Source organism: Solanum stenotomum, chromosome 7, assembly GCF_019186545.1.
Source record: "Solanum stenotomum isolate F172 chromosome 7, ASM1918654v1, whole genome shotgun sequence".
Classification (NCBI taxonomy): Eukaryota; Viridiplantae; Streptophyta; class Magnoliopsida; order Solanales; family Solanaceae; genus Solanum; species Solanum stenotomum.
In genome coordinates this window covers 57,023,261-57,045,171 of record NC_064288.1, presented here as the reverse complement: position 1 = coordinate 57,045,171, position 21,911 = coordinate 57,023,261, and the positions used below count along the sequence as shown (strand labels likewise).

The 21,911-nt window shown below is 30.1% G+C and overlaps 1 protein-coding gene and 1 long non-coding RNA gene across 2 annotated transcripts; both read right to left on the bottom strand.

Moving 5' to 3' along the window:
- Positions 1-4,898: 4,898 nt before the first annotated feature.
- LOC125871244 (bZIP transcription factor 11-like) lies at positions 4,899-6,146 on the bottom strand. The gene has a single exon (XM_049551843.1). The coding sequence runs from the start codon at positions 5,823-5,825 to the stop codon at positions 5,223-5,225; it is 603 nt and encodes a 200-aa protein (XP_049407800.1). The 5' UTR covers positions 5,826-6,146; the 3' UTR covers positions 4,899-5,222.
- Positions 6,147-15,544: 9,398 nt separating this feature from the next.
- Positions 15,545-21,911, bottom strand: LOC125871773 (uncharacterized). Its single transcript, XR_007447042.1, has 3 exons — positions 21,775-21,911; positions 21,611-21,696; positions 15,545-15,718 (listed from the first exon to the last, which is right to left on the bottom strand). It is a non-coding gene; the product is annotated as an uncharacterized LOC125871773 (long non-coding RNA).

The window sequence follows — 21,911 nt, the reverse complement described above, 5'->3', positions numbered from 1 at the left end:
CACGTGCCATCACATCTGGTTTTGGGGTTTGACAGAATCGATGTTGGTACTCCATAAATCTTGATCATTCCTTTAGTTAAAAGAAGTAAATCAACCTTGAATCTCTTTATTATTTTTCTTGAGTGTTATAAGTAAGAATCTTCCTTGTGTTGAATTTTCCTCCAACACGCAAGTTTTTTTTTTTTTATAGTGTCAATGAATCATAAAGTAGTTAATCATTCAAAATTTGAAAATAAACTTTTCAAGTTTGAAATTATAGATACAAATCTTGTATCTACCGAATTGTTTCCCCTAGATTCAAGTTTTTCTTTATTCTAAGATATAGAATTATAGTAAATCATTCAAATTTGAAATTTAAATATTTCAAATGTTATTCTTTCCATTAAACTTGGAGCTCAAATCGTGGAAATAATCTTAATTGATTATATTTTTTCCTCATAATTTTCATCATACAATATTATGTCTCTTATATTTGTTTGAATCTTCAACGAATTCTTCTTCTTTGAACAAAATATATTAATCACAAGTAAATATATTTTGATTAAAAATTATATTAACATGTTATTGATGGATATAACTTTTTAAGTTTATACCTGCCAATATAATAAATCGTCTCAACAACAGTCATCACAAGAAAACACACGATTATTTTTTTAAAAAAAATTAGAACACAATTTTCTTGGAATTTAATTCTCTATTTTTCAAATCTTGTATTTACAAGTCAAAATTTAATAGTAATATTTTCCAGAATTACACTTGGAACTATTTTTGGAAGCTAAGTCGATTAATGTAATTATGAGATGTTGCCGACATTCCTTTTTATATAACTACCACTACAAGAAAAATGTGAATTACACGGGGATTTTTTTGGGGATTAGTATGAAAATTTGCAGGAAAATAAGTTTCCTACAGATTTTCATACTAATTCCCAGGAAAATCCCCATGTAATTCACACTTTTCCTGTAGTGTACGGCTCCCTCAAATTCATATTATATTATACTCCGTTTAAAAAAAATGACCTAGTTTAATTTGATACGACGTTTAAAAAAAAAAGAAATACTTTTGATCCTAAATTAAAATTGTGTCAAATGTATCAAAATATTTATTAATCTTGTGGCCTTAAACATGCTATGTGGAGAGCTGAAATTAAAATATTCCGAAAAAAAGAAAAAAATCGTTCTTTTTAAACAAACTAAGAATGAAAGGAGGTCATTCTTTTTAAACCAATAAAGTAAGTGTTTTGCTTGAACATAATCTTTAAGAAATTCACTTATTATTATTATTATTTTTTATTATTATATTACTCTTAATTAAATAACGTCTATTTAATATAATTTTTTATTATATATAAAATTGTATTTTATCTAAATAATTAATTTCAAAGAAAGAACTATTTTTTAATTATATAAAAAACTATTTATTTTAAATAAAATATAAAAAAACTAAAAATATCATATAATATGAACTTGGAAAAGTACTAAGTATCAATTTATCATTTTTTTTCCTGAAAGATTCAATGATTCTGCTTTTTATGAACCAAAGATTTGGATAATCAATTAAACTTTTGGTGGACCTAATTTGGATACTACTAGTCTACTACACAACAATAATGGATTGACCTAATTTGAAATCTTGAATCACTTACTTCTTACTTCATTATCTCACGTTAATTATTCACATTATTAAAAATATTATATTAAATTACTCAAAAATTTATATAATTGAAAATAGAATTAATGATAAATTGTTTGTTACTATTTTTTTTGCTTTTTTAGTAGTGATCGAAGTATACAATCTACCAAACTACTCTTAAAATTAAGGTTCTCCCATGTATACCAAGAAAATGGTATGCAACACGTGCATGCATGACCTTAACTTCTTAAATTGGAATTAACATCTAACTAAATATACTCATCAATTTAGTAAACTTATAGGTGAAGAAAATTAATTAAAGGAAGAAACACATGGTCACTTCCAATTCCTTGACATCTTTATTGACATCTAATTTGGAAGTTGCTATGTGGAAAATAGAAGAGAAAAATGAGGCATGTGGGATCTTCTAAATCAAAAAAGTTAAAAAGGAAAAAAAAAGCATTTAAAAGTAAAAGGTGATCAAATATGAATTGTGATAAGATATAATTCAGTTTGAAACTCTTTTTATAATTTAAAATTTTGTATTTAAATTCTTCAATAGGAATGGAAGAAAGGTTGTTTAGAACCTGATCTTAAAAATGAATCTTATTAAATTTCAATACAAATATAAAACTCGATTAGTGAGTAAAGAAAGAATGTAAATTGTATAGTAGCCATCCTTGGTCCTTACCTACCAAAAATTACCACATGTTTCTTTTTTAAAATAGCAGACCAGCCTAACATTTTTTTCCACATAAGTGAGTATTTAAAGTGTCAATTATAATAATTAGGTCACAACTCACAACCGGTCGGTTACCTGTCTTATTCTATTTGCATCAATTAATTTTGATTTTTCACAATTTTCATGATTTCATCCTTCAATAGTTAGTTATAATTTATGTGATGTATTTTTTAAAATTTATTTTAAAAAAGATGATAGAAATATTATTTTATATGTAAAAATATTTAATTTTACTTTTAAAAAAAAGTTTATAACTTGTTTTAATAATTATATCCAATTAAAGTGCTTCACATGCATATAATTAATATAATTAAATTAAGATGGAGGGAGTATATACAATCATGCCACTTATAAAAGATTTATTAATCACAACTAAAAGATATCAGTAACATGAAAATATATATGTTAGTTGATGCATGTAACAATTTAAATGTTATAATATTAAATATGAATTTAAATGCATAAAGCAAATCATAAAATAAAGTTATAGGTACCGACATTAAATTGAATATTAACACACCATGCTAGTGTAATTAATTTGATAGACTATAGAATATTCTCACTCTATTTTTGGATAATAATATTAGGTTTCATAGGATCGGAAGAGTTGGAATTATTGTAGTTAACTTACCCAATAGTGTAATTTGTAAACATATAATTCATTTCGTCTCAATTTATATGTACGTAAATTTTTAAATTTTGTGATTTAAATAAATTTTAAATATTTATGTGATTATAAATTATTTCATTTAAATGTAAAATGAAAAGTTTTAACTTAAATTATTACTACCTACTAAATTTAGAAATATGTATAATTCTTTTTTAAACTGACTATTAAAAAAAGAAAAAAATGTTATATAATAAATTAAAATAAAAAGACCTATCAAGTCCACAAAATTTAAAATCTAAGTTAAAAAACACTTGAACATATATTTTTGAAAAGAAGAATCAAAGAATATTCATAAGGATTGTACATTCACTATGCAGAAATCAAATACTATGATTATTGTAATATTTTTCTATCTTGATTATTTTTTTAATACAAATTTTATTGCAAATAATTTAAATTTAGCTAATTTTATACTCTTACGAGGGGAATGTCTATTGCATAATAGAAATGCCTACTCAACTATAATAATGAAAAAATGCTATTATCTTTGATAAATAAATAAATTAAACACTTTGGTGAAAGGGAAATGATAATGGTGTGACATAAACACACACAAATAATCTTATGTTATTGGATTAGTTTCTTGGAATTCATTTGGATTAGTTGATTAAACAAACAAAAATGTAATAGTAGTATGTTTGGTTAAAAATGTCGATAGTAATATTTCTATTAAAATTACTAAAATATCCTTTAAATTATTTTTTTAAAAAAACCATTAAATTTTTAAGTCTTTTACATTACAAATGACGACGGAAGGAATAAAGTAGAAAGATAATTAAAAGTTAAGTACTATAATTTAAAGTATTCACAAATTACAACATATATGAGGGACAAGATTATAAAAAATTTGGTCAAATCCTAAGTACTTATAAGGTGTAAAATCATAAGTTAGGGGCTAGGGGTTATGGCTAATTTATGGCTTTAATTTTGACATAAACAATTTAGGTGTTTATCAAACATATAAATAAATTAAAAAATATTTATAAACTAGATGGACTATGTCAAAATTAAAATTTATAAATTAGATTGACCAGCTTATAATGGCATGGGTGATTAGATTGAGCCTTTAATCATAATATTGTGGGGTCTATATAAAAAGACAATAACTCATAGTTTAGTAGTTTTTTTTCAAAAGAACAATAGTAATAAGTTTGTCCCATCTCACTCGCTTTCTATAACATATAAATGATATATTTATCGTATTGAGTATTTTAAATTTTTAATTAGTTGGTGAAAATATCACTATTGAAAAATCACTATTTTTTGGGAAAGTTTTACTGAAAAAAATGTCCAGTGGTTGTTTTCATATATGTGTTGAATGATTAGTAAGAAAAGAAAAACTATTCAACGATTATTTTCAATATTTCAAATGAAAATCTATTTTTCACAATGCGCTTTCTTAGTGAGCTAATTCAATTGAAACATGATCGAAAAAACATATTTCGAGTAGTGTACGACAAATGATACATTCAATTAAAAATATTTTTATCACCATGGGTTGTGGTAGAATAGTTGAGATTATTTCATAATTAGAGATCTCGAGTTCGAGTCCTGAGAATGAAAAAAATCATATTGAGAGGGTCGACCCTAGAAATCGGTATTGTAATGCACAAATTTAAATTAATTGTTGGACTCCAATATTGATACCAAACATCGAATAAATGTTATGAAATTCAATAATATGAATTCATATTGTTTTATGCACTAGTTAATAAAGGCGCAATAATGATTTAAGAGACGTACGCATTTGAAAGTGTGGAAAAGTAAACTAAGCTATAGTTGAAATGCAAGGTTATAAAATATATAAAGACAAGGAAAAAGACTTTATAGTATATTTTATAGAATAAAGCCAAATTAGACAATCCATAAAGTCTTTTAGTACACACCATAATGACTGGTTTTTTTGCTTAAAAATAAAACCACCATTTGGTTTCCCACAACCTCAAAACTCCTAGAGCCTATAGTGATTTTATTCTATTAACATCTTTTAATTTACAAGAAATAGATAGAGAGTGAGAAAGAAATTATTCTCTTTTGGTCCATCTATCCATGTTTGAGGTATATAGTGCTTTAAAACTATGTTATTCAGATATTTTAAAAATGTCGTCAGATATGATAACATTTTAAAAATGTTCGAACAACATAGATTCGAAGATTCTCCCTCTGGCAAAACATGTTTTATTGATGATTTATTATAGGTTGATTAATGATATGTGGTCTTTGTTCCACGTATAAATTATTGCACGGCCATGCAAAGGCGGAATTGTACAATTGTTGCTGAAGTTGTCGTGTGATTAAGATGTCACATATGCCTTCGAGTCTTTGTCGTAGTAAAAGCGATTCAGCTCGGAGCATCTCGTTGTTTCTCTCAATAAGTTGGTAATGACCGATTACCAACTGAACCCGGTTCGTTAAATCCCGATTTTCAAGTTTAAGCCGGTTCGATTGGTTCCTCAAGTTCTCCAAATGTGTTTGCTTACGCATGCGGGATCGCCTCGCTGATTCGCGATTCGATATCATACGCTTTCGTTTTCTCTCGTTTATAGCCAAATTCGGGCTATCGTTAGGAGACTCGGGTTTAGATTTGTCAGAGCCTGAACCGGAGTCATGTGAAATTACCGGTTCAGGGTTTGGGGATTGCATTGGTGAAAATACCGATTCTACCCCTGGTTCAGGGAATATAGAAGTCGGTTCGATGTAATTCCATTGAGTGAAATCATCGTAAAAAGAAGGGAAGGTGTTCGAAAAAAGCCCATCGGAGGACAGAATAGTGGACAACATGATCGGAAAAATTCTTATAGAGGGGGTGGGTAGGAAGATAGAAGGAGAAAAGGGATGAAACTAGGTGAAGAGTGTAGTATTTAAAGGGGAAGAGGGAAGGGGTTATTTGAGGGTATTTTGGTCATTGTATAACTTTTGACTTTTGAGTCAGGTGGCATTATTGGGGTGGGGTAGTAACAAGTAATTCTACTTTTTTTGTACCAAAAAAATAAATAAATCTACTTTTCTATTTTATTTAAAATTAAAAGAAGATTTGGTGTGATATAAGCTCCTTGGGGCCAAGAGGGTTAAAGCTTAGTCATGAAGAAAACCATTATGTGCTAACGTATCATTTGCCTCTTGACTTATTAAACTTAAATATTTCATATTATTAATTAATATAGACTAATTTATGAGTTAATTGGATGAGACCTAACTCTAATATCATTAGAAAGAAACGAATATTGAGCTTAATTCAAACCCCTAACTCATCAAGGGATATATATATCATTAAATAAGATCAAGGATCCTAAATAATGTTTACTAATAGAGGACTCAACAACTTCTCGAGAATACATAACTCGTCAAATAACATTTGTCTAATGCGATTTATATCTCTTATTCTATTTATAAGTTATTACATATGAACAAATTTATTCAATGCACGCCTAAAAAATAAAAATTGTTGATTTCTGTAGAATTTTCAAAAAAGTTTAGAAGAACCTTGAAGATTTGAAAGTTTAATCATCTTCTTTGCAATAAATTCGGTGCACTATTCATGTCAATCATCTTCTTTGTTTTTTTCCCAATATTGTGTGTGAAAAGTGGAGTGGAGTATTTGTTAAGTGATTAGGTCATTTCATCTTACCTTTTTATGTTAAATTTTAGTATTATTTTTTCGTCCTACTTCATAACGATTTAAGCTTACATTCTTCTACTTAAAACACATAGTGTGCAACTAGAAAAGAGTTACACATATATTATTTATTTTTTAAAAAATACCCATCCTTAGAGCTCTCACTCTTTTCGCTCCTTCTGTAAGTAATTTGAACTCACAATCTTTGAAATGGAAGTGAGGGATGTTTACTATCTAAGCAACTCCCTCTTGTCTTACACATATATAGGGGTGTACAAAACCGAACCAAAAACCAAACCAAACCGCAAACCGAGTCAAACCGAACAAAAAACCCGACTAGTGGTTTGGTATTGAAAAAAAAATCCGACTATGTTTGGATTGTTTTGGTTTCAATTAAAAAAAAACAAACCGAGACCAAACCAACTCAACATTAAATATGTAATTTTAAAATTTTATTTTACACATAAAAATATTTACATTGATATAATTTTAAAATATTTCTTATACTATTTCATAGTTTTTATCTTTTAATATATTGCTTCAAGTTTAAAACTTAGAATTCGGAATGGTCCAATAAAGATTATAGTTTATAGATGTTGATAATTATAATAAAACTTAAATCAAAATCAAATTAATACTAATGCAAAAAGAAAATCAATTCAACACTAAGAATGACAATAATATTGAATATTTGTTCTTTAGTTTTACATTGGTTTAGACAATTAAAATACATAATTTAATTTTAATTTTCCTTAAATATTTAGTAATGTAACTAATACTTATTAAACTTATTTTAGCATGATTTAGAACTTTTAAATTATGATCATTTTCATTATGACTTTGCAATATTTATTTTATATGATGATTTCATTATTATTTTTTATTGAATATTTTAGTGTCATATTTTGTGTTATTTTCTTAAGAAACACCTTAGATAATTGTAATTTGGTTGGACTAAAGAAATATTTGGAGCACAAGTTAATTATATGTTTGTATGCAAACTTTACCAAAAAAATCCAAAAATCTGAAAAAATCTGAGGTTTATTAGTTTGGTTTGATTTATAAATTTAAAATTTCGACACAATGGTTTGGTTTGGTATTTGAAAAACCCGAACCAACCCGAGGTGGAAAAACCCGAAAAAATCCGAATTTTATTAAAGTTTGGTTTGATTTATAAATTTAAATTTTTTACACAAATAATTTGGTCATGTACACCCCTACACATATATTACGAATAAGCTTAGAAGGAATTCTTTTACCAATACTCAATGGTTGTATTAAATTTATAAAAACAATACACATATATTTGGTAGACAATACTTATATATATATCACTTGATGATAGCTATTTATCATTATATATAACCATTATAAATAAATTTGATTCGGTGCAAGTATTGTTTGAAGTAAACATTTAGCATGTGCAAAGAATAAATAATAGAAGGAAAATTGAGAAGTTGGATAGTATGAGACTTTTTTATGTCAGAAATTGATTGCCAGTGTGATTTGTGGAAGTGTTTGGAAAAAAAAAAGTAAAGTGTTATACTAATTTTGATTTGTAATTAGGTCACAAGATTCCTAATTTAATTTCTTGAGGTCAAGTCTTACTCCAACTTCAAAATTGGCTACTTTAGTCTATACTATTATTATACTTCAACAAAAAACACATAAAGTGCAACTAGTGGAGATAAATGATATTAGATTTTTCTATAGGGCCTTCCCCACTAAACACTATTACTAGTCAATTTGTTGTTTTTAGTGATAATGTACTTTCGTAATCTCTTAGGAAAGTGGGTAAGTAAATCAAATTAATAAAGTATAATATATTAAGTTGTGCATAAGAATTTAGTAGGCATTTGGTCATGCGATATCATATCACGATATGGTATCATGAGATGGAATGCGTTTGGATATGCGATTTTACGCTGATTCCATCTCATGATTCCATATCATGAGATGTGATTCCATATTCTCCAAAAACCATAATATGGAATTATATGGGAATTCCATATCATGATTTGAGATATTTTAATACAAAAATTGATCTACGAGTTTATATTTTGTTAAAACAACCCCACATTTATATCTACTAACCATTTATTTCATAAGTAAATAAAATCTATAATCACATCATTACTTTTTAAAAATTTATTATTCTCACCGACATAAAATTTATTATTCTCATCAACATATAGTCTTATGTGCTTGTGATTTTGATATGTGATTTACCTTTATTGTTGCTGGTTGGGAAGGTACTGCACATGATAGTAAAGTACTTGAGAATGCACTTGTTGAACCAACGTCACAATTTCCATTTCGCTACATGGTAACTTTAAATTACATCCTTAGAATAAATATTATTTATTTACACAAAGCTGTCTCATTTACGTCACATATGCTTTTAGTAATTCTTTATAAAATATTTGTTGGTAGATAAATATTATGTCGTTGATGCTGGTTTTCGAAACACAAAAGGATTTTTAGCTCCATACAAAGGACTACGCTATCATTTGCAAGATTACCGAGGAGGTGAAAGAGAGCATCAAAATGCCAAAGAACTGTTTAATTATAGGCATTCATCTCTGCGCAATGTGATTGAACGGACTTTTGGAGCTTGGAAAAATAGATTTAGAATACTGAAACAAGGCATGAATCATTATGATATTGATACACAAGTGAAAATTGTCATAACTTGTGCAGTGTTACATAATTATTTGCGAGAATACCAAAGTACTGATGAGATATTTATGGTCTATGAGCATGAAAATATGGTTGTGGATGATATTGACCAACAAATGGCTCAAAGTAACAATGTTGGTTCGTCTTCTCGGTCACATGATCGAGAAATGCAAGTTCAACGTGATGAAATTGTCCGTACTATGTGGGAGGATTATATTAAAGACTAGTACACTACAATTTATGTTCATTTTTTTATTAAATTAAAGTTAGATGAAACAATTACTTAAGCGGAGAACAAATAGCTTTGTAATAATTTATTATGCAATTTTATAAATTTTTGTTTATTTGATAAGATTGAATAAACCATTGGGGCTATTTTAATAGTTTTACAACTCATGAGATTTTTATGTTTATGAGAAAATATACAACACAAAAATTCCATATCGCATGTCCAAACAAAACTTCAATTTCATCTCATGATTCCATATCGCATGGCCAAACAGGCCCTTAGTGTTTGTGGTTCTTATCCTTTACACTCTCTTCTTTTATGTGGCGCCGTTTGATTTTCAAAAGTTAGATAAAATTTTTATGATTGTTTTCTTTTTTATGTTTTTTTTTTTAAAAAAAATTAAATTGTTAATTATTGTGGTCTATATAATTTTTTTATATAGATTTAAAATATATAAATTTTATTTCACAAAATTTAAAGATTTCATATTTAAATTTACAATCAATATACAAGAAAGAGTAAGTTGGATCTTTTAATTCACCCAAGAAAATATGAAATTATCTATAAAATTTATCGGTGACTATTAGTTAATATAACGCAAATACAATCCTAGGTAATTGAATTTTTTATATAATTCATATCTAATTCATAACTAAATAAAATTAGCATGAAATTTTATGATTAAACTATAAATATTTATCCGTTGCTAATTTCATATTTTCTAATCATTATTCTACACGTTGTCTGCGCAGTACTATTTATAAGTTTCAACCTTAGAATATTTACTTTACCTCATTGACTATTCTCCAAAATATAGTTGGGGGTGAGGGGACAAATAAAAAAAAAAAAAAAAAACAGCACTAAGAAGGAACCACTCAAAGTATAATACTTTATACCTACACAAAGTAAGAATTTTATAGCAAGACTTGTGAAGAATACATAAATTATTGTCTAATATAAAGAAGTAAGACTTGTGAAGAAAACATAAATTATTGTCTAATATTCCTTCTTTATAGGATTCTCTTTTCTTACTGATGGTCTATATTTTTTTCTTTTACATTATTAGAAAGTCTTTAAATATTGTCAAAATTATATAAAGAGATTATTTCACTATTAAAGAATCAATCACTAAACTCAATACCCCCTTATGTTTAGGAATAGTACTGAATATTTGAAGTATATATTGATAATATAAAATGATCAATTTAACTTGAATTAAGATAGAATTAATTCTGATAAGTAATATACATTAAAGAATTAATCAGGAGACTTAACAGTCAACACTACCATCATGTTTAGGAGTAGTATTAAATATTTAAAACATGGACACTATAAAATAAACAATTTAACAAGAATTAGGATAGAGTTTATTCTGATAAGTGGTATTATATTAAAGAAATCAATCAGGAGACTCAACACCCCTTCTTGTTCAGAAGTGATATTGAATATCTGAAGTATGAACAATATAATATGAGCAATTTAACTCGAATTAGGATAGAGTTGAGTTTGATAAGTGATATTATATTAAAGAAAATAAACCTTAAACCTAATTTAATTCGAAACAACAAGGTTTTGTCTATATAATTTCATAAAATAACTTTCAATGATTTAAAAAAGCTTCAAAATACTTGACCTAATTTTTTCTTATAGGCCAACCCAAATAACACAAGAGGTAGAGGACACTCTTTAAAAGCCTATTAATTCCCTATTTTAAAGTTTTAGAAGAATGAGAATATGAAATATACATACTCTTTTTAATATAGAATATGCTACATATATTTTAAATCAACACAAAGTTTAAGAAAAAAAAATTATTATTTAAATTTTATTTTTGTGATTTTTTTCTTTTTATTTAGACTAAAAAAATGATATCAACTTTTATATTTATTAAATTACAATTTAACTTTAAACACACTAAAGATGTAAAAACTTAAGTATTGCTTCTTTCATTTGATAAATTCTAGATAGGTTGTACAACTAGCTCCATCATTAAAAGATGATTATTAGAAGTAAACCTTTTTTTAATTATTATTATTATTATTATTGTAAGAAATCTTGTCTATAAGAAATTTAATTAATTATATTAATCATAAAGCTGAAATCTAAATAAATATTAGAGGGAAACCTCAACCATTAATGGGGAATCAAGGAAATTAAAGGAGCTTTTGATATGTAGAGAATTTAAATTCTTTGTGTGTACGCAAATGGCTAGCATGAGGCAGACAAACATAGAAGACTTTTATTCTCCTAATCATCAAAATTAAGTAAATATTATATAAAAGAAGCTAGTCTTGTCTATTCTGGAACATTGTTTTTCTTTAACAGATCATTCAAAAAAACTTTGGGTTATATGGAGAAAGACACTAGTTTCATCTTTAATTTATGACATTATTCAAGAATATTCTCACTCCATCTATCAAGGTTTTGAGTACATGAAAGATATAAAGGTCAATAATTAGAGTATAATATTAATAAATGTTATATTACTGTGTTTAGAGATAATACATTAGGTTTTGAAAATAAATTGGAAAAATAAAAAAGTAAGAACTTTATATATAAAATATTTAAGACCATAAAATTCATTGTGTGTGTTTTAAAACTTTAATCTCTTGTTATATTTGATGTTATGGATTATTTTCTCGCATGATAAAATTAAATATGTATATTTATTATTGGTGTAGTAATATCTCAAACACCAATAACTTCATTGAACTCAAAGTCAGTAACAAATTATACAAATACTTTATATCTTTACTTGTAGGAAAATATGCAGAAGGAATCTATAGAAACTGACAATAATCCAGTGGTACCCTCTCATTGACAAAATCATGGCCAAGATCAATTCATGGACTAGGAAATTGTCCTATACAGGTAGAACACAATTGGTACAGACTGTGTTGTTTGGAGTGCAATCTTACTAGGCACAACTTTTCATTATCCCAACAAAGATAATTAAGCTGATTGAGGGGTTATGCAGAAGCTATTTATGGTCAGGGGTTGGATATGTTACTAAAAAGGCACTAGTTGCTTGGGAGAGAATGTGTTTTCCTAAATCTGCAGGAGGCATGGGATTGATTAATATGCAAGTCTGGAATAAAGCAGTGGACAAATTATGTTGGGACTTAGCAAATAAGGAGGATAAACTTTGGATCAAATAGATACATACATACTAAATAAAGGGGCAGAGCACTTGAACAAACAAGTCAGCTGGATGATAAGAAAAGTCATGAGTGTTAAACATATAATTGATCAAGTCTAACTGATGAGGGGCAAGAAAGGGAGTATGATCAGGCAAATTTATATGTACATGATGGGTGAGCAATAAAAACCTGACTAAAAATGCCTCGTGTTCAACAATGCAGCAAGGCCAAAAGCTTACTTCACTATGTGGCTCATGCTTAACCAGAAGTTAGCAATAGTTGACAAGCTAGCTAAATGAGGTGTGAAAGTAAATAAGACTTGTATCTTATGCAAGAATGCAAAAGAGACTATAGAGCATCTGATCATCCAATGCCAATTTGCTAGAAAACTTTGGAAAGGGTTGTTTACATGGATTCATCATCATAGTGAAGTTCCAATGACATGAGACAGTTTATACAGTGGTGTATCCAACATGGGAAGGGGAAGACTAAAACAACCTAAATATTCAAGATTATCTTGGTTGAAGGTGTCTATGGGGTGTGGATTGAAAGGAATAACAGAATTTTCTTGGAAAAGAGCAAAATGGAAGAAAGTGTAGCCAAAGAGATAGCATACGTGACTATTGCTAGAGCTCTTGATAGTATTAAAAATGTTGTTAATGAATTTAAATTCTAAGTAATAGGTTGTAGTGTTAGAGTTTAGTTTTGATGTTTTAATTTTGAGAACAAAGCATGATGTGATAGTTGCTTGTTTTGTAATGTTTTGTCGCTGGTAATTAATAAAATGTTAGTTACCAAAACAAAAAAAGAGAAAAAAACCTCTTTTATTTATAGTCAACAAGGATATATAATATGAATATGTACTATTGTATCTTATTAAAAAAGTGACAACTCATTTAATGTAAAAATCATTTCGTTTCTCATATTTTAAAATCCAATAATAATAGCAGAGCAATATTTATTCTCTCTTAGCTCTCTTATTATCTAATACTTCAATTTTTATGATTACCTATTTTCTTCGCTTTGTTGTCATATTATTTACCATTGTTATCGTTTATTTCTCCAATATTTTCATTATACCTTCTTTACAATATATATATATATAATTGTAACTAGTTAGGGTTGGATAGAGAATTTAATAAATTTAATAAAATTTGATGTTTAAAATTTTTATTGCTAAAGTTATCTCACTATTAAAATTATATTTGGAGTCAAAATTTAATATTTAATTTCTTAGAACTTTAATAGTTATTTACTTGCTGCAAGACTGCAATTATAACAAATACAATTTTTAGCATCAATAAGTATGTATATTAGCAAAACGTGTTAATTTTTTTGTCGATATTAGATTATTGTTATTGGATTTGAAGTCGCTCTATGTTTTAGAAATATTACAAAAAGTGTTAATTACCGTTAAAAATACATACATATAGCAATAATTAAGCTATTGCCGCTAATTAATTACTGTTAAAAATTATTTTGGATGTGGTATGCCACACAATAAACTATAAGAAATTATAATTTTGTGGTAAATAATGATTACATGTTTGGTATATAATTTTTATTTTCAATATGAGCATCTTTTAACAATTGTTATATTACTTTTCTTAAATTATAATTTCCAAATTATTAATCTGGGGATAAAATAATAAAATGGCTCATATTTTCATTTCTAAAGTTGAAACTAAATTAAAGTTCATTTCAAGTTTAAACAAACACACATTTTAGATTATTTTCAATATAAATTTTATTGTTAGTCGAATGAACAATACATCAACCAATATATTCATTAATTCAGTTATTATAATTCAAAGATCAACTTATTAATCCCAAACAACCAACCCTAAATGACAAGAATAAAATCAAATAAAATCGAATAAAATGTAACAGACTTTGCAATATAATTTATATATAAAACATATTAGTATTCTATTTTTAAGATCAACCTATCAAATTGTCATAAAAAAAAATACTTATATCGTTGTAAGTCAACTTAATAGAATATTATAAAAATTGATATGTTCAATACATAGAATATAAAAATTAAAATGTCTAGCAAGTATATTAGCAGGCCGGTTGATAAAAGCAAAAGCTCTTCTAATAATAGTTTCATACGAATCTAATATATAAATAAATTTCTTTTATTGTATCTTATTTTCGCAAAGTGTGTGTTGATATTAATAATTACAAATATTTTTTTTATAAAATTTATATTTTGAATTCGTTTTCAAAAAGATGCATGGACAAATTGGACCATTGCACTTTGTATGATAGTTTAATAGAAAATTAAAACATGGGGCGGCTCCTAGAATTTCATATTTTTGACCACATTCACATTTCTCACACACACAGAAAGAAAAAAAAAACTTTGAAAAGTGCTTCGAAAGACTTTAGGACAGCATCTAACTATGCAAATTTTCTTATGATTATGATTATGAATTGTGTTATCCCTTTTTATTTATTTGCTGCTTTACATTTACCATAAGTAGATTTGACTAGTTTTTTAAAGAAAAAAAGAAGAAGATTAAAATGATGTTTAAATTACGATTGAATTACTTGTAATAAATTCATATTTTATGGGGATTTAGTGTTTCCTTAGATATTTTTTAAAAAATATTCTTTTTTTTTAAAGCATAAATCGATTGTGATACAAATTAAAATTTGAGTATGAAAGAATGTGATTTACAAAATTAAATTTCAAGAGATTCAAATTATTTCTCTATGGAAAAATTGAAATATAAAGGAGAGGTAAGAAATGGGATTTTTTTTGTTTTTTTAAAAAAAATTACTAACCGTGCAATTCTAATCTAAACCCTAGCAACACCGATAGTTTGCCGACCTTCAACTATAGCTTCCGGTGGCATGGCTGCCATGCCGGTCGGACAGCCTCCATCGGGGGAGGTTGAGCCGCATACCAACCAGCCCCAACCACAGTCTGCTTTGAATTTTCTGGGAGCCTTACGCCCAGATATCATGAAGTCAACACCATCAATCCCTTTAACGCTAAAACCTGTTATATATTTGCATGGAGAACCAAGAGTTATTTGGGGGGAGGAGGAAGTAGAACAAATGATAATTAAGGAGGACCTACAATATGCCATACTTGGAAAATTTTCATATGGATGGCCGGAGATTCAAGAACTCAGATCGTTAATCCCCAAATAATGTAACTTGAAAGGAGAATGTAAAATTGGTTTATTGAGCAATAGATATGTGCTGATAAGGGCCTCTCTACTAGAGGACTACGTAAACTTACTGTCAAAGCCAATTTTTTACATCACTCAGAGGGGGTGGTCCTACCCAATGAGAACACTAAAGTGGGATCCACTTTTTGATCCGGAGGAAGAAACTACAACAACCATAGGTTGGATCTCTTTCCCAGAGTTACCCCCGAATTTTTTTGTCAAAGAAGCTGTTTTTTCATTGGCATCAGCCGTGGGTAAGCCTCTGCAAGTAGATATGGCCACGAAGAACCAATCAAGACCCAGTTGTGCAAGAGTAAAGGTGGAAGTGGATTTGTTAACTGATTTTCCTAAAAGGATCAAGATAGGGGTAAGGAAACAAAGTACAGGAGAAGTAGTTGAGAAATGGATTAGAATAAAATATGATTATGTTCCTAAATATTGTACAACTTGCAAATTGCAAGGCCATGATGAAAAGGCTTGTTATATTTTGCATCCAGAATTATATCCCAAGGAGGACAAAGATAATAAAGACAAAGTGCTTGAGGGGGGAAGGGAAGATGATAAAGGAAAAGGAACCGACATCAAGGGCCAGCAGAATGATGATGAACAGATATTCAAGGAGCATAGGTTGAAAAATGGATTTGGTAGGGGAGTACAACAAAAAAGGACATGGATGACACAACAGTGGAACAAAAAAATTAGGCCACAAGAGGAAGGTGTTATGACTACTGTGAACAAATTTACTGCACTAGAGGTGAAAGAAGGACGAGACAATGTCAGGCAGGAAAAAGATAAAAGGGAAGGAGTAGAGAAGCAGAGAGAGATGCAATCAGAACAATCACAAACAGACAACAACAAGAAAGATTCAAATCAAAACACCCATGAACAAGCTAGATCATTAGTAAGGAGAAGTGGGGAAAAAACAGTGGGGAGCAATGGAGCAAAAATAATGAACAAGAAACAGGGAAGAGTGTTCAGAGTACTAATAAAATATCACATGAAGAGTTAGTGGAAATGCAGGGGGGGTATAAGCATAAATCCAACTGGTGAACCAGTGGCATAGTAGCAGACACCAATGAGATACCAGAAGATCTAAATGCAGAGTAAATTAGTGTTATAAGGAACAAGGATGAGGATGAAGAAATGGAGGAAAACATTAAAAGCATTGGCAAAGAGGGTGATTTGTCACCTAGACAGCTGGACAGACTGAGAAGTGGACTAAGAAGAGCTAAACCAGGGATTACAGTACCTTTACAGGTGCAAACAAGGAGTAGTAGGGAGAGACAAACATCTAGTGATCTATGATAGACAACATCATATATTGGAATATAAGATCAGTGAATACTCAAAATGCTTTTGAGAGATTGCTAGATCTTAACAGAAGACATCACTTTTCATATATTGCTCTCTTTGAGCCATTTCAAAATCCATCAGAAGTAGAGAGTTACAGAAGGAGAATAGGACTAACACTACTAAAAAAACTGTGAATAGCGACCTAAAAATACNAAATTACCGACCTCCATTTGAGGTCGGAAATTTTTAGGTCGGTATTCACTGTTTTTTTAGTAGTGTATAAGAAATGCCCTAGTTAACTGTTCTTCAAAAATATGGATATTCTGGCATGAAGAGTGGGAGGGACACATCATATCAGACACTATCCAATAAATTACTGTGAGATTCACTCACACTGGCAGTCAAAAGCAGAAAATAATGACAGCAGTTTATGCTAGGTGCAGTGCAATAGAAAGATTTGAATTATGGGAAGATTTGGAGAATGTTGTTGAAGGAAATCACTTGCCTTGGGTGGTAGGTGGGGATTTTAATGTGATACGAAATGAAGAGGAAAAGTTGGGGGGGTTACCAGTGTCAAATTTAGAGACTATTGATTTTGAGCAATGTTTGAATAGTTGTACCCTTGAAGAGTTAAAGTTCACAGGAAGTAAATATACATGGTGGAATGGAAGAATAGGGGAGGCTTGCATATTTAAAAGATTGGATAGAGTAATGGGCAATCAAAAGTTTTTTGAGCTACTCCCAGCTTCAGAAGTAGTACATCTGTTGAGACAAGGGTCAGATCATGCACCTTTACTGGTTAAATGCAACACAGAAAGTGAACCACTGATTAAACCTTTCAAATTCTTGAATTTCTGGACAAAACACAAAGATTTCAAGAAAATTGTAGAGGATAATTGGAAGATTGATTTTGTAAGGTCCCCATTTACAGAAGTACAGACAAAGATGAAAAAAGTAAAGGTTGCTCTGGCAGAATTGAGCAAAAAAGAATATGGGAATATTTTCCAGCAAATTGCTACATTAGAGGATATTATTCAGGCAAAAGAAGCTCAACTGGAGGTTAGGCCTAATGAAAATTCAAGGGAAGAATTGAAGAAGGCAGAGGCAAAGCTTATTAGATTCTTGAATCTTGAGGAAGAATATTGGAAGCAGAAATCATGATTGAGTTGGTTCAAGGAGGGGGATAGAAATACTAAATTATTCCACTCTTATGTGAAAGGCAGAAGAAGGAGGATGAATTTAGAGGAGATACACACTGATCAAGGGGATATCATTAATGGTACACAGAGAATTGGGGAAGAAGCTGTCAAAGTTTTTAAGAAGCAATTCACTGAGGAGAGGGGAGACAGAGATTATAGCATGCTGGAGAATATTCCTTCTTTGATCACACAGGAGGAGAATGACAAAATTAGTAAACCACCAACAGAAGAAGAGGTCAAGGTAGTGGTGGATGCTTTAAATGTAGATAGCACTAGTGGACCTGATGGCTTCTCTGGGTTGTTTTTTCAGAAATGTTGGGACATCATAGGCAATGCTATCACTATAATGGTGTAGGCATTCTTTGCTGGACAAGAGTTGCCAAGGTATGTTACTCACACTAATTTGGTACTTATACCCAAAAAAGAAAAAGTGGTGACCTTTTCAGATTTAAGGCCAATTAGTCTAAGTACCTTTTCTAATAAAATAATCTCTAGAATGCTTCATGAAAGAATTGTCCCAATTCTCCCCAAGATTATTTCAAACAATCAGGCTGGGTTTGTTAAAGGTAGAAGCATCTCTGAGAATGTGTTGTTAGCTCAGGAAATTGTTAGGGACATAAACAGAAGAAACAAATTGCATAATATTGTAGTGAAGTTGGATATGGCTAAAGCATATGATAAGGTATCTTGGGTGTTTCTAACAAAAGTGTTGAGAAAATTTGGTTTCGGGGAGAGAGTAATTGATATGGTCTGGAGGCTATTAACTAATAATTGGTATTCTATACTGATTAATGGGCAAAAACAAGGGTTTTTCAAATCCTCCAGGGGATTGAAACAAGGAGATCCATTGTCTCCCACTTTGTTTATCATTGCTGCAGAGGTTCTATCAAGGGGTTTGAATAAACTGCATGAGGAACCTGATTACAAAGGATATGGTATGCCCAAGTGGAGCCCAAACATAAACCATCTGTCATATGCTGATGACACCATTTTATTCTGTTCTGGACATCACAGATCTATAAAAAAGATGATGAAGGTGCTAAGAGACTATGAATAAGTTTCTGGTCAACTGATTAGTTTATCTAAAAGTTTCTTATATCTTCATGAGAAAGTGCCCATTGCAGACTGCTCAAGAATTAGGAAAATGACAGGAATAGGTCAGGGAACTTTTTCCTTTCACCTATTTGGGATGTCCTATATTTTATGGGAAAAGAAGAACAGATCATTTTGAAGAGCTGCTGAAGAAAGTTAGAAAGAGAATATTATTGTGGCAGAATAAATTACTTTCATTTGGGGAAAGATACATCTTGATAGTTCATGTGCTCCAATCAATGTCTATATATCTCTTAACTGCAATGAATCCACCTAAAGGGATTATTAAACAGTTACACATGATATTTGCAAAGTATTTTTGGAGTAACATTGCAGGTACAAGGAGTAAGCATTGGGTAGCATGGGAGGACTTATGCAGTCCAAAAGAAGAGAGTGGTTTGGGTTTCAGATCACTGCATGACCTATCCAATGCACTTTTTGCAAAACTATGGTGGAAGTTCAGGGTATCTGCAAACTCACTTTGGAGTGCATTTATGTGGAACAAATACTGCAAGAAAGCCCATCCTATAATGGCCAAAAGCTTAGGGGGTTCTCATAGTTGGAGGAAGATGGTGCAGATTAGGGAAGAGGTGGAACATAATATTTGGTGGCAAATCAAAGATGGTTCCTCAAGTTTCTGGTATGACAATTGGACAAAACAAGGGGCTTTATACTATATAGAGGGGGACAATGCTGAGGAAGAAGAAATAGAGGTCAAAGAGTTCATTCATAATGGAAGTTAGGATAAACATAAGCTTCTGAATCATTTGTCAGAAGAGATAATAGAATGTATAGTAGATACTGTTAAGCCAGAGTTAACAGAGGGGAGGAATGATAAAGCTTGGTGGATGTTGAAAAAAATGGAGAATTCAGTGTGAAATCTGCCTGGGAGGGTCTGAGTAAGAAAAAGGAGAAAAGAAGAGACTTTGAATTTATTTGGGATCCCAAAATGCCTTTTAAATTATGTTTTTTCTTGTGGAGGGTGTGGAAAAGAAGAGTAGCTACAGATGATAACTTGCAAAGGATGAACATACAGATAGTCTCAAAATGTTGGTGTTGTCATGAAAGCAAATATGAGACTATGACCCACCTTTTTCTAACAGCTTCTATTGCCAACAAGCTATGGAAGCATTTTGCTAATTGTGCAGGTATAAACATAGAAGGCATGCAGTTGCAACAAGTAATCACAACATGGTGGACCAAAAATGCTAACATAAAACTAATGGCAATTCAGAAAGCAGTTCCAGCAATGATAATGTGGGCTTTGTGGAGGAGAAGGAACACAATCAAACATGGAGGAAAATGCAGTTATAATCAGATGAAAGAGCATATCAAAGTTCAGATACATCTTTTAATTAAGGTGAAATACCCTTGGATACAAAAGATCCCTACAGAATGGAATAATATAGTCAAATGTCTTAGTGATTACAAACCTAGGCTTCATGCCAAGAGCATAAGATGGGTTCCACCACCAAGGAATAAATTTAAAGTGAATACCGATGGTGCTTGCAGAGGGAATCCTGGACAAAGTGCTTATGAATTTTGTATTAGGGATGAATTTGGTAATCTTGTATATGCACAGGGAGAAGATATTGGTTTAAGAACCAACATGGAAGCAGAAATCATGGCAATATTGGAGGCATTGAGATACTGTAAAAGGACTGGATTAGAGGGGTTTTGGCTGGAATCAGACTCACGCAGCATTGTTAACTGTCTAAGGAACTCTTGGAAAGTTCCCTGGGAAAGAATTGAACAGGTGGAGGAATGTAGAGAATTAATAAGGATCACCAAAGCAAGGATTTAACATACACTGAGGGAGGGGAACAATTTAGTGAATTTCGTAGCTAACGTAGTGATAGGAGCAGTAGGAGTGGTTCAGTTCGACACATTCATTAGTCTACCTACGAAAGGAAGATGCATTTTGAATATGGACAAAGCTCAAGTTCCTTCATTGAGAATCCGAACTAGATCAATCAACAATCAAACAACAGAGTATACAGAGGAGTAACAGAGGTCATTCAACAAAGATTAGATATAAAGTAAAAGCTTTTGCATAATAGTTGCAGCAAGAACATGGGCGGAAATGCAGAAATAGTACAAGCTTTAGTTGCGTACTATAGAAATTCGACTAACCTCCGAGTTATTGCGACCTTTAGGATCGCCAGTGTTTTGGATCTGAGAATTGCATCATCGACATCGAGGCGCCTGACTCAAGAGATCTTCATGGAAGCGGGATTGACATCAACAACTAGAAATGCAGTAATGGAGTAACAATGGAGAGCAGGATAAATGCTTACCTTAGCTGCAAGCTCAGCAGAGAAAGACATGGAGGCACCAACCAGAGGCAACTGAGACAAAGATGTAGATGGTTTCTACAAAACCCCAAACTGTAGATTTTGGACCGACCAAGTATTTGGGTTGGTCTCAATTTGTT